The sequence below is a fragment of the Anabrus simplex genome, chromosome 2 (genome assembly GCF_040414725.1).
Source record: "Anabrus simplex isolate iqAnaSimp1 chromosome 2, ASM4041472v1, whole genome shotgun sequence".
NCBI lineage: Eukaryota > Metazoa > Arthropoda > Insecta > Orthoptera > Tettigoniidae > Anabrus > Anabrus simplex.
Window position 1 is genome coordinate 96,219,049 of NC_090266.1, and position 15,624 is coordinate 96,234,672.

The following is a 15,624-nucleotide window of genomic DNA, read 5'->3' on the forward strand; positions in this document are numbered from 1 at the left end:
AAACTCCTCAAACTTGTAGATTCTGTTCCTATCCCCAATAAAATACAATTTTCTGGCCAAGCAGGATTGAAAATATATACTCCTAACAATTTTATGGAACTATTTTTTCAAATGACTTTTGTAGATTTTACAAAAATTAATTATCTATTTAAGCTTGTATTTCATCCTTATGAGTGTGCATTCTTAGAACACTGTGGGGAAAGCAAGGTAGACCGGCTAAGACAGTGAAAGAGTTAAATTCACAGTACAGTACAGCAATTAGTGTTTTAATGTAGTTACAAAATCTTATCACATTAAAATAAACAGATATGAGGTATTGAAAAGGAAATAATAATACATTCAAATCATATTTCAAGAGTGTCACATCTATATTTGAGGACTGAGCATTGGATTCATGCTGTAAATAACTACAATGTTAAATTACATAATAAAGCAATCTTTGTAAAATACAGTATTTACACAGTATTGGACTGTTAGAACTCATACTTTTCAGTAACAGCTTGTGAACAGTGGGAATGTAAAATAATTCCTAGATGAACACAATTCATAAAGAAAAATTTAAGCCATAAAATGTGAAACAGAAACTCTATTAAACAGAAAAGAACATATATCAAAATGTATTTATCTTTGGATTTTCCCTCATTTACTTCCAAACAATACAGGATGGTAACACTGAAAAGTGTAGAAACCTATGGCTCAGCTACCCAAATAAATCCCACATACATTGGTCAAGATTTGAGCAGCAGTCGCCTTGGTGAGAAGCCAGTGATGATACCGCCCATCCAGTAGTGGTGATTGGGAATTAAAAGTGTAGGGGCAAAAATATATAGACAACAAACAGTACCCGGGTTTGTGGGATGTAGCGGAGGGGGGTATCCATCAAAACAGAAAACGAAGCGCTACAAAAGGGTAAGGTTTTTTTATGCTCTTTGAGCGAATTTCGACTGAGAGTTGAAAGTTGACAGTTTACCAATGTAAGTGCGGTAAATATAGCTTTTTTTTAGATTTTGTTTCAATACTATACAATAAAAATTCAATGAAAGGAACAATATTACACATTTAATACAATTATAATTAAGTACAGTGTGATTATACAATTAAAATCATTTAGTATTTAACTACACTGTAGAAACTAACAGACACTAAAGAGACTGCAGGACTGACGAATGTGCACGGCAAGTGGGTGAACTATATGTTTGTGTCCATGCCCTTGGCAAAAATATATACCCCTCCTACCCTTCCTCACAGCACATGCAAAGTCTCCACTACTTGCTGTGGTGCTATACAAATCAGTTAGCTGGGATGAACAATGTTTTGTGTGTATTTCTGCTGATAAATGAGTTAATAATTAAAGAAAATAAAGGAAAGAATTAGCTGAAAAGACAACTGGGCTTGTGCAAATTGCTGTTTTAATAATTCCTGTAATTCCTTATTTCAGCCGGCCAACATGAAATAAAACATTAATATTTTCTCCAGAAAGTGGGGCGACTGGCCCCCCATTGCCCCTCTTAATCGCCGCTACTGTGCTCATCTATCACGGCCCCTTACAAGTTCAAATTGACCTGAGTGACGTAGTCATTGTCCTTCTTTTCCCAAGCCAGCAAGTTCAACTCTGGCCTAGTTCAGTGGGAGTTAAGGGTGTTTAAATGCACATTAAAAAACTTCTGCATGACAAAATTACAACACTGTGGTACCTCTTAAAACATATAACAATTGAAGGGGCATTCAAATAAAATATATCAACAACACTAACCTTCTAATAATGCTAATTTTGCTTACTTTTAATGCAAGAAAATAAATTAACAATACAACCTGTTGTACTTTCCTTCCTTTCACTTCAGAGCTGCATTTCAGATCCGAACTTCAATATGAAATGGTTTACTTTATGTCTTAGGGCAATTTTCACTTTGAGAAATGCTGTTCAAAGACACTTTCGTATATCAGTAATAGTATCCATATATATCCATATATAGGGCGGCAAGTGACTATATGAAGAACACTTGATAAATGCTCAATTTTAAAATAAAATAAGTTCCTGTTTTACATACTTCAAACATCTATAGTTCATTTAAAGGCAACCAGATATCCTCATTTTCCCCAGACATGACCTACATAATTATCTTCTGTCAGGCATCAGGAGGGAGTTTCAATAACTCCAAAATGTTCTCCATTTAAGAAAATGGTAACTCAATTGCCTAACACCGTGGTTCGCTTTCAAAGCAATCGTGTACTTAGAGATTTTGCCATAAGATGGCTTGTTAGTAAGTTGTATAAATATGTACTAAATCAACAAGGTGCTTAAGAGAGATAAGATGATCAGAGGAACACAGTTAAGCACATTATGGCTGTACCAATAAAAATACTTGTTAACTGTTTATAAATCATTGATTTTTTCCATTAGGATGAATTATTACTTTTCCAACTTAAAATAACTTTCCCTGGGCATGGTCTCCTATGTAATATGTATAATTTGAAATTAAATTTCATATGAAATGAAATTAATGTCCGAGTACTTTCAGCTTTTATTCAATAATATCTTAACTTTCTCTTGAATGTCCTACATTTTGAGACAATGTTCGTTTATGACATCTGGTCACCCTTGCTCAAAGGTCTATATGCAGATACTTAAGTATTTAAAATAATCCAGGCTTAATTTAGGTTAACAAAATTCTTTGTTCACACAGAGGCTTGCAAACAGAACGCTGCAAGATGTAATGGTCTATAATGTACTTCTACTCATTCAGGCATCCATCAGTATGCATACGAGTATACACCTAAAAATTACCTAACAAAAAGATCACAAAATGGTGTGTAACAACAATGATCAAACATCCAAGGAACTAAGGTAGTGAGGTGTAGGCAATGCTACGAAATTTTACAATGATTCTGAGTGCATTGGGATGACAATAACTACGGATGATAGGAGGTTGTAGCACTTAAAGAGAATTAAAATGAATTCAGGCAAATATCAAGCACTGACTACAATGCAATGTGTACAAAAATGCCTTTAATGCATTAGAAAAGGAAAAAAGTCACAAATATATATAAATAAGAGAAGATGCAAGAAGAATAAGTTATGTTATGATGTTAAAAATTACCATTTGATCTAAATGTTTGGCCAACCCCTGTCTCGTTTCTTCACAGAGTTGGGAATGAAGTGAGACTAATCTTCATAGTGAGTTTTTATGACCGGATGCCCTTCCTGATATCTACCTCATCAGAGGACAGGAAAGGGCTAGGAAGAGGAAGGAAGTGGCTGTGGCCTTAATTAAGGTACAGCCCCATCATTTGCCTGGTGTGAAAATGGGAAACCACGGAAAGCTATCTTCAAGGCTGCCAACAGTGGGGTTCGAACCCACAAGCTCACAGCTGTGTGCCCATAACCGCACACCCACTCACCCAGTAGATTTGGAATTGAATCCAGGATTTTGGCATGCAATCTACTGATTGGAAATTATATAACACCACCTCTCCTACCCTGCTGGCCAATATTCTGAGAGTAAATTTTGTTTCAACCAACAGGACTCAAACTGGTTAACCGTGGTGTCAGACCATGTAGACTTCACGCCTTAATGATCGTCGCCACCAGGCGAGCATGTATGACTCTAAATACGTGTAATTAATTTAGAATTGAACTGTAGGTAATAAGTAGTTTATAGATCAGGTCTAGAAATGATGGTGCAGCACATCAAACAGCTGACAGAAAATGTAGAGAAATACAGATAATGATGCACAACTGTTACTGTCAATGCCAAAACTCAAACTTTTAATTTCCAGATTGAAACGCTTCCTAGTCAATTTATTTGAGCTGCAGCAGTAAATGTCAAAAGGAGATGTAAGTCTGTGTACATGACTACCTCAGCATTGATGACAGCATGCAAAGGCTTTAAGGAGAAAAAGCATATCAGTCTGATGAGATTACAGCTGAAATTATTGTAGGAATAGTTAGATAACAACCATCCACATGTAAGTAAACAAAAAAAATAATTTAAATGCCATAAGATTAGCTCATTTTACTGTTAAAATTTCTTAATTATGCATGCAAGAACTCAGTAAGTCTTATTATAGGTTAAGTTAGTATTAGAACAGTGTCATATTTAAGCAGTTGTATAATTAGGACCATTTATACTCATATGGAAATTCAAATATGTTGCCAGTCAACCAACATTAAAGGTTTACATGTAAACTGTGAATTACACATTCTATTTATTCTAGTAGGTTCCAGATTGATATGCTTGTCATTGTAATCATATGTTATATGCATGTGTGTGAGAGAGAGAGAGACAGCAAGCGAGAGCGAGAGAGAGAGAGAGCATGAACATGTAACAGCTGCAGTTACATATACATGGATGGGTAAACAAGTGAACAGATGGACGAGTGGGTAGGTGGACCAGCACTGAAGGAGGTCTTAAAAATAAGAATTTCTGCAGAACTAGGAAGTAGGCTACATCAAATTATATTTTACAAAAAAAATTTGTATCAACCTGAGAGCATGCAGTGCTGGAATAGGTATGGCATGCACTCAGTGTTTGCAGATGTGGAGTGTCATACCTATACACAATGTGCAGCAGCTGAATTGTGCTACCATCTGCTGTAAGGACTGCAAACTAAGTCAGACTTTCTTTTACATAGGGATAGTGTAGTGTATTGATTCCTCTTCTTTTTGGTGGACATATCAACTCTCTCTACCAAACTTTCCCTTTTCTCTGAGTAACTTCATAAGTGCTGAATTTCAGCGCGGTGACAGCCGATCATGGCAGAAAAGTGTACTGTAGAGATGTCTGATAAGAATGGCCATCATGATCTTACTTCGAAAGACAGTTTGTTGATAAATGATGTTGCTAGGTGGAAATTATTGCAGAAAATGAAGGCAATAGCAAAATTGCATGTTGTTGGGCCAATCGTTTGCATGTTACGTGTCTGAGAATTCCAGTAGGAAGGTGTGTCTACTTAAGTATTTCAAAGGGAGGTAGGGCCTATTTCATTTTGTAGAATAGAAAGGGAATGAAGTCTTAAAGGAAGTAGATGAATATTTTTACTTGGATAGTAAAATAATGAATGAAGGCAGAATGAAGGAGGACATAAAATGCAGACTAACACAGGCAAAGAAAGCCTTACTGAAGAAAAGAAACAACTTACCGACTTCTAACATTGATATAGGAATTAGTAAGCGTTTTTTGAAGACTTTCGTCTGGAGCATGGCATTGTATGGAAGCGAAACATGGACATTAACTAGCTCAGAAAGAAAGAGAATAGAAGCTTTTGAAATATGGTGTTACAGAAGAATGCAGAAGGTGAAATGGATACATCAAATCATGAATGAATTGATTGAATTGGTGAGAGGAGATCGATTTGGCTAAATTTGACCAGAAAAAGAGAGAGAATGATAAGACACATCTTAAGACACCCAGTACTTATGCAGTTGGTTTTTGAAGGAAGTGTAGGCGGTAAGAACGGTAGGGGTAGATCAAGGTATGAATATGACGAGCTGATTAGAGCAGATGTAGGATGCAGCAGTTATATAGAAATGAAAAGGACAGCACAGAATAGGGTGGCATGGATGGCTGCATCAAACCAGTCTATGGACTGATGACTCAAACAACAAAATATAAAGTACAGCAGATCCAATATTGTACATTTTATGCTCCTAACTTGCACTAGTGATTGATGTGTGCTCTCACACTGAGGGGTTAGGGAATGTAATATATTTGGTTTACATAAACTACTGAGTCAATCATTGAGTTATTATTGTGCATTACTTATCTTCAACAAATGAACTTAATTTATCATGATGAATGGATAGGTGGGAACTAGGAGTGGGAAGGGAGCAACCATGGCTGTACCTTAATTAAGGCCAAATCGCTTCCTTCCCACTCCTATTCCATCATTGCCATAAGACCTATCGGTGTTGGTGCGACATAACAGACTGTAAAAAAAAAAAAAAAACAAGAATGATCATGACGGGTTTAATATTATCCAGATTAGATGGTATAGAATGAAGTGCCCCTTCAAGCCTAGTGGTAAATGGAAAATGTGAAAGATAAATTTCCACACATTATTACCCTCTGTAGTGGCATAAATGATGCTTACACCCTATACAGAAACCACCAGTGGATGATATACCCTCAATACTAACTTCACTGAGTGCATCAGAAGACTTTGGGAAGGCTGATGGGTGTTCTTAAATCCCTGCCACTACCAGCAATTGCACAGTGATTGATCCTGCAAGGATTATTACTCAAATTCAAAGATATAAAAATAAAATTGTCATTTCTTTGTTGAAGTGCAACAGAATTAAGTGTCTTTGTCTTGCCTACGGATAGCAGAATACTTGGTTCTCTAATGGTGTTTTGACCATACTAATACTTGGATGTACCAGGAATTGATTATATGAAAACTTTTGTCCCATTATAGGTTATAATAAATCAAAGTACATGAAAAGTGCAAACACAAGCCATCTAAAACATTCAGCATGACATAAAATAACTCAAAAGTATGGGTGAAGAAACCAGGTGACAGAAGAAAGTAAGTCCATGCAATGTACACTTACAGCCGAGCAATCAGGGTATTCACAGATAAACAGTCGACTCTCAGAACTTGTTGATACCAACTCAACATCATTGGCCTGAAAATTAATTATTGCATCAAAGATCATTTCAGAGATTTCCACAGGGATAACAAGTAGGCTACCAATACACACATTTCAGGTAAGGCTTGTTCGACATTATCTAACCACAACTGACTTTGTTTCCACTTCTCAACTGTGAAAGTAGTACGATATTAAGGTATTTCTTCGTTTAGAAAAATTTTGACATGTGGCTGTAATTGCCAAACAGATTATGTATTCATCATTAAAAAAGGATACTAGCACTTACAGTTAAACATAGATTTGAAATTGAATGATGACTTACTGGCAATGAATTATTACACTTTTTCTTTCCTTGATTCTTTCTTAGCCATTAAACTTATGAACCCTGCCAGAATTGGACTTCAACCCTCTTGCATTCAGCCTATATTGCTCAAAGCAGCTCAAATTAATTTTTGCTATTTTGCAACCAAATTACAAAAAATCAACACGTTAACAGTTTAATGCACATTGAAATAAAATAAATCACACTAATACAGGAAACTATGAGCATTTCAGAAATGAAAATACCTTGGACTACTATTATTGGTAAAGCCGAAATACAATATGAAACTTTGAAAATATTTTTTAAATAAAAAATGGTTTTCAGTGACAGAAAGATCAGACATTATTGAGTCTTTTTTCTTTACTCTTAAACCTGAAAGAAAGAAAGAAAATTTAATTCTGAATAATTTGATATCAGTATGATTTATTTTTTGCAATTCAATGATGAAGTGTGACACAAATATATTCACTGTATTATCGGCACACTTTATCTTGGTGCATTTACACCCTAGTGCTGAATCGGTCGACCTTGGCAATCTTCGAGATTCCTACTGGCAACCTTTGAAACACAAACTATGAATCGTTTAAGCATCGTTGTGCGACATCTGGCGTACACTTTACGTACTAGTACTGTTGTTGTTTACACAGCAAAGCCAAACTATAGAATTCATGCTCAGAACAAGATTTGCATCGAGAAATGTTATATAATGTTATAAAATGTGTATGTGACACAGTTATTGGCTTAAGATAATAACGGTTTAGAAACTTCATATCGATCGATCATATTCTCGATTCAATTCAGATTTCATTTTCATTCAGTTGGCAGCACTACCAGAACCGTCCAACTCGTTGGCTGAATGGTCAGTGTACTGGCCTTCAGTTCAGAGGGTCCCGGGTTCGATTCCCGGCCGGGTCGGGGATTTTAATCTTCATTGGTTAATTCCAATGGCCCGGGGGCTGGGTGTTTGTGCTGTCCCCAGCATCCCTGCAACTCACACACCACACACAACACTATCCTCCACCACAATAACACGCAGTTACCTACACATGGCAGATGCCGCCCACCCTCATCGGAGGGTCTGCCTTACAAGGGCTGCACTCGGCTATAAATAGCCACACGAAATTATTATTATTACTACCAGAACCGGGACAGCTCCCTCCTTACTCCTCACCCCCGTACACAAATGCACCAAGATAAAGTGTGCCGATAATACATGCAACTGTCATCAATGTCAGGTTCTTCACAGTCCGACGCATGGTGAACAACTGTAACTGAGCGGAATTATTCAGGAGTAAAATAGTACTTCCCACATAACAGGAATCACTTTCAACAAAAAAGTCACTATTACTGTGTAAATTATCTGAAAATTCAAGATATCGACTCATTCAGCCTTGAAAAAGGCCGAGCCATTACGAGAAAAGGATGACGCAAGCACGTGCAACAAAGGAGTAATGAGAAGACGTATATGCTTCAGGAAGTACAGGGAACACATGATATTTCGAAGATATTAAATAAACTCTAAATTAAACTGATAGCAAGATCAAATTGTTGTATTCATAAGCCAAACAAAAACAGATCCACGCAATAACAACTTTGCATAACCACAACATAAACATTCATGGTCAACAGATTTAATCTGTCAAAAATAAAAATATTTGGTAGGCTGGTGGATCTATCTGTTGGGTAAAACGTAAATTCAATATTTTAAGTTACTGTCACAATAGTCTGTTACCATTTAACAGGCACAAAAATTACAAAAATCCCTAAATAGGACAGAGCCAATGTATCGGCGTCATGAGCGTTCTCAACATAACCTCTCGCACTGATACATCGTCGCGATGAGTGCAAGAGGGTTAAGAAAATTTTACATACTGGTAGTTGTCTACAAGTTTAGAAGTACTGTATCTAAAGAACAAATATTGCCATGGCTAACAGAGGTACTATCACCAATACTTACCAGATCCCTCCATTACTGTCTATGGTTTGCAACATAATGTATTGTAACAGGAATGTATGCCACAATCTATTACAAGTTTGACAAGTATATAAAAAGAATGTAATCAGAATTTCTGATGATATTGACAATTAGCAATTGGCTCACTTCCAGATGATGATGATGCTTGCTGTTTAAAGGGGCCTTAACATCTAGGTCATCGGCCCCTAATGGTATGAAATGTAACGATAATTTAAAAGTCAAAAATTCATCCACTGACCAGAATTCAAAATATGATGATGAAGAATGAATGGATGAATATGTATTTAAAATAATCAGTGGATCCAACTCGCCAATAAGTTACTGAAAGTTTTAAAAAATTCCTAAATCGATCCACTGACTAGAATTCAAAAAGACAACGATGAATAATGAATATGAATTTAAACAATCAGTGGATCCGATCTGCAATGCCACACCTTCCGAGAAACTGTCTTAAAATAATAGTATTACTGATCAAGGGACTGCTTCCAAAGCACAATCTTGGATCGATGATACTTGTTGCCTAAAGGGGTCCAAAATCCAGGTCAAAGGCCCCTCATAATCGCTAGTAAAGTAGAACCATGATATTTCCCATGTTGCGGTACTACTCAAAAGTAGCGTAGACTCGCAGTGTTCCACATGTTGTGGTACTAATCACGAGTATTGTACGTTGCACAGGTAACACATAATGGCGCCACTCATAGGCAATGCAAACCTATGGTGTTCCTCACATACGTGTACTAATCACGGGCACCGGTATTCCCGTGGTGTTCCTCACATAGTGGGTATTAATCACAGGCAACACAAACCCAAGGTGTCGCTCATATAGTGGTACTAATCACAGGCAATGCCCAGACACACGGTGTGTCTCACCGACCGACCGACCAAATGATCTGCCGAGTGGCAGATTCCCTATGAATTGTTTACCTACTTGAGTCAGGTGTGGTAGAGTTTATTAGAGGATAGGGTTAATTACAAAAGCATACATAATACAACCATTAGTATTACTTCTTCTTCTTCTTCTTCTTCTCCTTCTTCTTCTTCTTCTTCTTCTTCTTCTTCTTCTTCTCCTTCCCTTTGCCTGGGGTGAATACTTTGCTCAGTTTTACTGCTAGATGCCTTTCCTGACTACTCCAACCTGAACTGGAAGGATGTATTCACTACTGTATGTTTCTGTGGTGGGTTGTAGTGTGATATGTGTATTGAGACAAACACAAACACCTTGTCACCAAATCAGAAGGATTAACTATATGCAGTTATAATCTTCGACTCAGCCAGATATTGAACCCGGAGCCCTCTGAACTGAAGGCCAGTATGCTGACCACTTAGTCAAGGAGGAGTAAGACTGTCTGTGCATTCCAACCATTCACATTATAATACAATGATCTGATACTGGACTTCCCTTGCACAAATTAATATCTGCTCTTTATACAGATAAATGTCATTGCTGTACGAAACTTTAGATCATCACCATCATCATCAAGATCTTCAACATTGGCTATTCAAAAAGTATTTCAAAAATGAAGTGCTGAAAATCTTAAGTTCTTATAAAGTCTGAGCATGTAATTTACTGATACAGGCTTTCGTGAACAGTTTGAAAATCTTGAGAAGACTTGGTAATAAGTTGCTTTATGTTGCACCCACACAGATAGGTCTTATGGCAACAGGAAAGGACTAGGAGTGGAAAGGAAACGGCCATGGCCTTAAGTAAGGTACAGCCCCAGTATTTGCCTGGTGTGAAAATGGTAAACCACGGAAAACCATTTTCGGGGCTGCCGATAGTGGGGTTCGAACCCACTATCTTCCGAATACTGGATACTGGCCAGTATCGAGCTATCGAGCTCGGTGAGAAGACTTAAGACCTAGTTATATTTTACACGTTGAAAATCACTAGAGTACCTTTTCACATTGTTTGGCCATATTATATTCATTCCGGTAACTTAGATTACTCCCAGTAAACCCCTTTTGACTGGAATCTCAGGGTCATATGTCCTCAAAACCATCAGTTATAGCCAAACTAATAATTTGAGGAATTGCTGTAGAGCTTAAACATTTTAACAACAGCTACACAAAGAATTAATTTCACTGCATACTTCAGTTTTATAAATTACTAGCAAGATACCCGTGCTTTGCTACGGTATTATACTGAAATATATAATTGAATGCTTAACATTTTATATACAATCTGCCAAAATTCACGATCTGATGGTAAAGTTCCTCCCATTTTTCAATCTTTCTTTCCAGCAATCGATTTCGTACTTCCCGAGCTAGCGCTCCAGGTATTCCGCCTGGTCAGTTGGGTCCATAAATCTTTGCCATCTTTTCCTATAAGCATTTATAATATGGATCAAATCCTTGAAGAGATCCGGTGTGGTGTCGTCTTGAGTGCCTTGGCAGAACAGAACCCGCGGCCGGACTGCATTTGTAGTCATCACCCAGCTACAACCCATTTCCAGCGCGGTTTGCACATTTTGATGAGGTTCCAGGACATTATTATTATTATTATTATTATTATTATTATTATTATTATTATTATTATTATTGATTTTCTGGACCTGCAGCAAGATGCAAGACCGCTACTTGGCGGTAAGTTACATCTGCTGCCATTGTCATTGCTGACAATGTGACCATCACCATTGTTGCGCATAGGCAAGTGCGCGGGATAACTGGCGATACGAATTATATACTTCCGTGCATTATTGACCTTATTATAGAGGTGAACAATTGCACGGTCAATGTCATTCCTATTGTTTATTTCAAATGTTGTTAAATTTTTTTTATATGCCAGGAGAATCTAATATATCTAACTTTAAGTTGTCCAAAGGAAAAATGGCTCTTGAAAACAAACCCAGGAAAGATTAAAAATGGTCGGTTTATGATCAGAATCAAGTACATTATGAACAGTAAAATCAACTGGTCTCAAATCCTTTTTCACTCCACTGCCATTAAGGCGTGTTTCTTTATGTTTAAAGGAGATTCTAAATACCAATGTTCACATGTGTTACCATCAGTTTTGAGATATAAGTATCCCCATAAAAGTAATTCACAATTTTTCACTTCCTTTCATACACTCCCCCCCCCCCCCCTCCTAAGTGAAATTTCCAGAAAAAAAAGTAATTGTTTCTTAATTAGTAAAGGATCATCTAAATACCAATTATCATGACTGTAACATCTTCAGTTTTTGAGACATGTGTCCTCATTTAAGGAATTCAACTCCTTTTAACCCCTATCCCCCACCCCCATGATGATTTCCCCCCAAAAAAGTGTTTTTCTTTGTTTTTAAAGGAGATCCAAATACCAATTCTCACGTCTGTAACAACTTTATTTTTTATTAGATGTAAGTATCCTGATACAATTAATTCAATTAATTTTTCAATTCCTTCACCCCCTGCCTTCATTGCATTTACCTAATTCAAAGGAATACGTGTTTTTTTTACTTTTAAAGCAGATTCCAAATACCAATTTTCACATCTGCAACATCTTTCATTTTTGAGATACAGTAATAGTATCTTTATACAAAGAATTCAACTAATTTTTCAATCCCCCTGCCCCCCTTTAAGTGTATTTCCGAAAAAGAAAAAAAAAGTATTTCTTTATTTTTAAAGGAGATTTCAAATAAAAAATTTCACGCCTGTAACATATTCAGTTTTTGAGATATCAGTATCCTAACAAAATGTATTGAATCCCATTTTCAGTCATTTTTACCCCATTCCAAGTGGTTTTTTTCAAAAACAAAAAATACATGTACCTTATTTTTAATAGAGATAAAAAAATACCATTTTTCACTTCTGTAACATGTTAAGTTTTTGAGATATACTGTAGAAATGCTCATTTTAAAATTTCACCCCCTTTTTAATTCCCCTTAAGTGGAGTTTCCAAAAACAAATCACCTATGTTTCTTTACTTTCAAAGGAGTTTCCAAATACCAGTTTTTACATCTGTAACATTTTACGTTTCTGAGATATACTGTAGATATTGTCTGTCAGCGGAGAGATGGCTTGGAATGACATTAGTAGACGAATAAGTTTGAGTGGCGTTTATAAAAGTAGGAAAGATCACAATATGAAGATAAAGTTGGAATTCAAGAGGACAAACTAGGGCAAATATTCATTTATAGGAAGGGGAGTTAGGGATTGGAATAACTTACCAATGGAGATGTTCAATAAATTTCCAATTTCTTTGAAATCATGTAGGAAAAGGCTAGGAAAACAACAGATAGGGAATCTGCCACCTGGGCGACTGCCCTAAATGCAGATCAGTAATATTGATTGATATTGATTGATTTACAAAAATTCACCCCATTTGTCACTCCTGTTTAAATGGATTTTCCAAAAACAAAAAAAATATGTTTCTTTACTTTTAGAGGAGATTCCAAATACCAATTTTCAGGTCTGTAATCCTAAAAATTTCATTTCTTTATGTCCAGTAGTTTTGGCTCGGCAATGATGAATGAATCAGTCAGTCAGTCAGTCAGTCAGAACATGTTCTTTTATATATATATATATATATATATATATATATATATATAGACTAGCAATTGCCCATGGCTTTGCTCACGTGGATTTTGTAATTTGATCAAAGTAATCGTTCCTTGGCATTGTACTATTTTTTTTTTTTTTTTGCTAGGGGCTTTACGTCGCACCGACACAAATAGGTCTTATGGCGACGATGGGATAGGAAAGGCCCAGGAGTTGGAAGGAAGCGGCCGTGGCCTTAATTAAGGTACAGCCCCAGCATTTGCCTGGTGTGAAAATGGGAAACCACGGAAAACCATTTTCAGGGCTGCCGATAGTGGGATTCGAACCTATTATCTCCCGGATGCAAGCTCACAGCCGCGCGTCTCTACATGCACGGCCAACTCGCCCGGTAAGGCATTGTACTAAGACATTATCTGAAAATACATAAACTATAAAAACTCACCCAAAAACTGAGTTTCATTTACCCCAGAAATTCTTTGTAAACCATGTTTGTGGTATTACCTTTTGGGGCTAAGACGACCATGCGATATAGAACCATAAATGTGAAAAAACAGTCTTCTCTCGAGTTGAAAAAAGAAATACACGTTTCTATATTTTTAAACGAGATTCCAAATACCTATGCCCACATCTGTAACATCTTCAGTTTTTGAGATATACATAAGTATCCCCATAAAAAGAAGTCAACCCCTTGATCAGTCCTCCCCCACCCTCAACCCCATTTAAGTGTATTTTCCGAGAACTGAAATGCATGTTTCTTTATTTTTAAAGGAGATTCCAAATACCTATTTTCACGTCTGTAACATCTTCAGTTTTTCAGATATAAGTATCCTCATAAAAAATAATTTAACTACTTTTCACTTCTTTTCATCCCCTGTTAAATACCTTCTCCAAGAAAAAAAGTTCAGTTTCATGTATTTTTAAAGGACATTCCAAATACCAAGTTTCTTGTCTCGAACATGTTAAGTTTCTTTACATATAATGTAGATATACCGGTACTCATTTTAAAAATTCACCCGCTTTTCCAATTCATTTCAGCCCCTTAACTGGATTTTCCGAAAACAAAAAATACATGTTTCATTATTTTTAAAGGAGATTCCAAACACCAGTTTTCATGCCTGCACGCCTGTAACACGTTCAGTTCTCGAGATAAATGTATACTCGTAATTCAACTTCTTCTTCTTCACTTGCCTTAAGGTAAGCAAGACCTGCCTATCTCGCCCATGTTAAATCTTCAAATTTTTGGTGCACTTTACTCAAAATCTGTTTGGGTTAGCCACTTGAAATTTTCAAGGATTACTAGTTAGAACATTACCTGCAATAATAAGAAGGATTATTGGCGGAAACCAAATACTTTCGCCAGTATGAATTTTTTCTTAAGATACAATTTTTTAAATTAAAATAATGTTGAAAAATATTTATATTTCATTTTGTATTTAATTTAAAGGCATATCCCTTCCTATTACTGTTAATTAGGATGATGTTGATGCACCAACAAAATTTAATGGACCTATCTTTATTAGTTTTCTTGTAAATGGTACCAAAGTAGTGAAAAATGTTAAACTTATAAAAATGAGGTTGAAGTTTCTCATTATAATTTGTTGGCTCTGACAATTCTCAGAAAATTCCTGCCTCATAACTTTCATCATTTGTGTCCTCCTTAGTCCTCTTAAGGTTTCTCTTCAGTCTTCTGGCCCTTTTACTCATTTTTCCACCATGAGGTCTGCTTTCTTTATTCGGATGTCATCCAGCTACTTTAGGATGTTCAGTGTGTTGTACCCTTGGAGGATGTTCAACATCCGCAGCACCTTAGCCCTACCAATATTCCCATCGTTGAAGGATATAACAGCATCACATAGACCAAACTCCAGTGTAGTATTACCAACAAACACTGTTTTCGGAACTCTGGACTACAGAACATGATTGAATGCTTCATTAGCGTTCTGTGTTCTTCCATGCAGGCACTTTTTAAAAGATCTGGGTGTGCCAAATCCCGATATACTGGCTTCATAGCTTCAGCTACGGCATAAGGTAACCCGTGGTGCTTACCATTTTGGTCTTTCCTGTTATATTTGCACCATGGATCATCTCCCTTAGGGAAACAGTTTTTGTTTTGATGAACTTGAGGGAGATTCAATGTATATTTTAGGTCCAGAAACACTACATGGCGAGCATATGGAGATGTCATTTTTAACCTCTAATACATTGGAACTAGGCCTATCTCTACTTTCACATAAAATAACATTATTTACACCGGGAAGTTTAC

The 15,624-nt window shown here is 36.5% G+C and overlaps 1 protein-coding gene across 1 annotated transcript in view; it reads right to left on the reverse strand.

Annotated features, from left to right (window-relative positions):
- Positions 1–15,624, reverse strand: part of LOC136863454 (serine-rich adhesin for platelets) — a 253,575-nt gene that overhangs the window by 17,750 nt on the left and 220,201 nt on the right. The window contains exon 11 of the mRNA XM_067139861.2: positions 6,551–6,625. Coding sequence (XP_066995962.2) covers positions 6,551–6,625 — 75 coding nt within the window. The remainder of the gene's footprint in view (positions 1–6,550; positions 6,626–15,624) is intronic.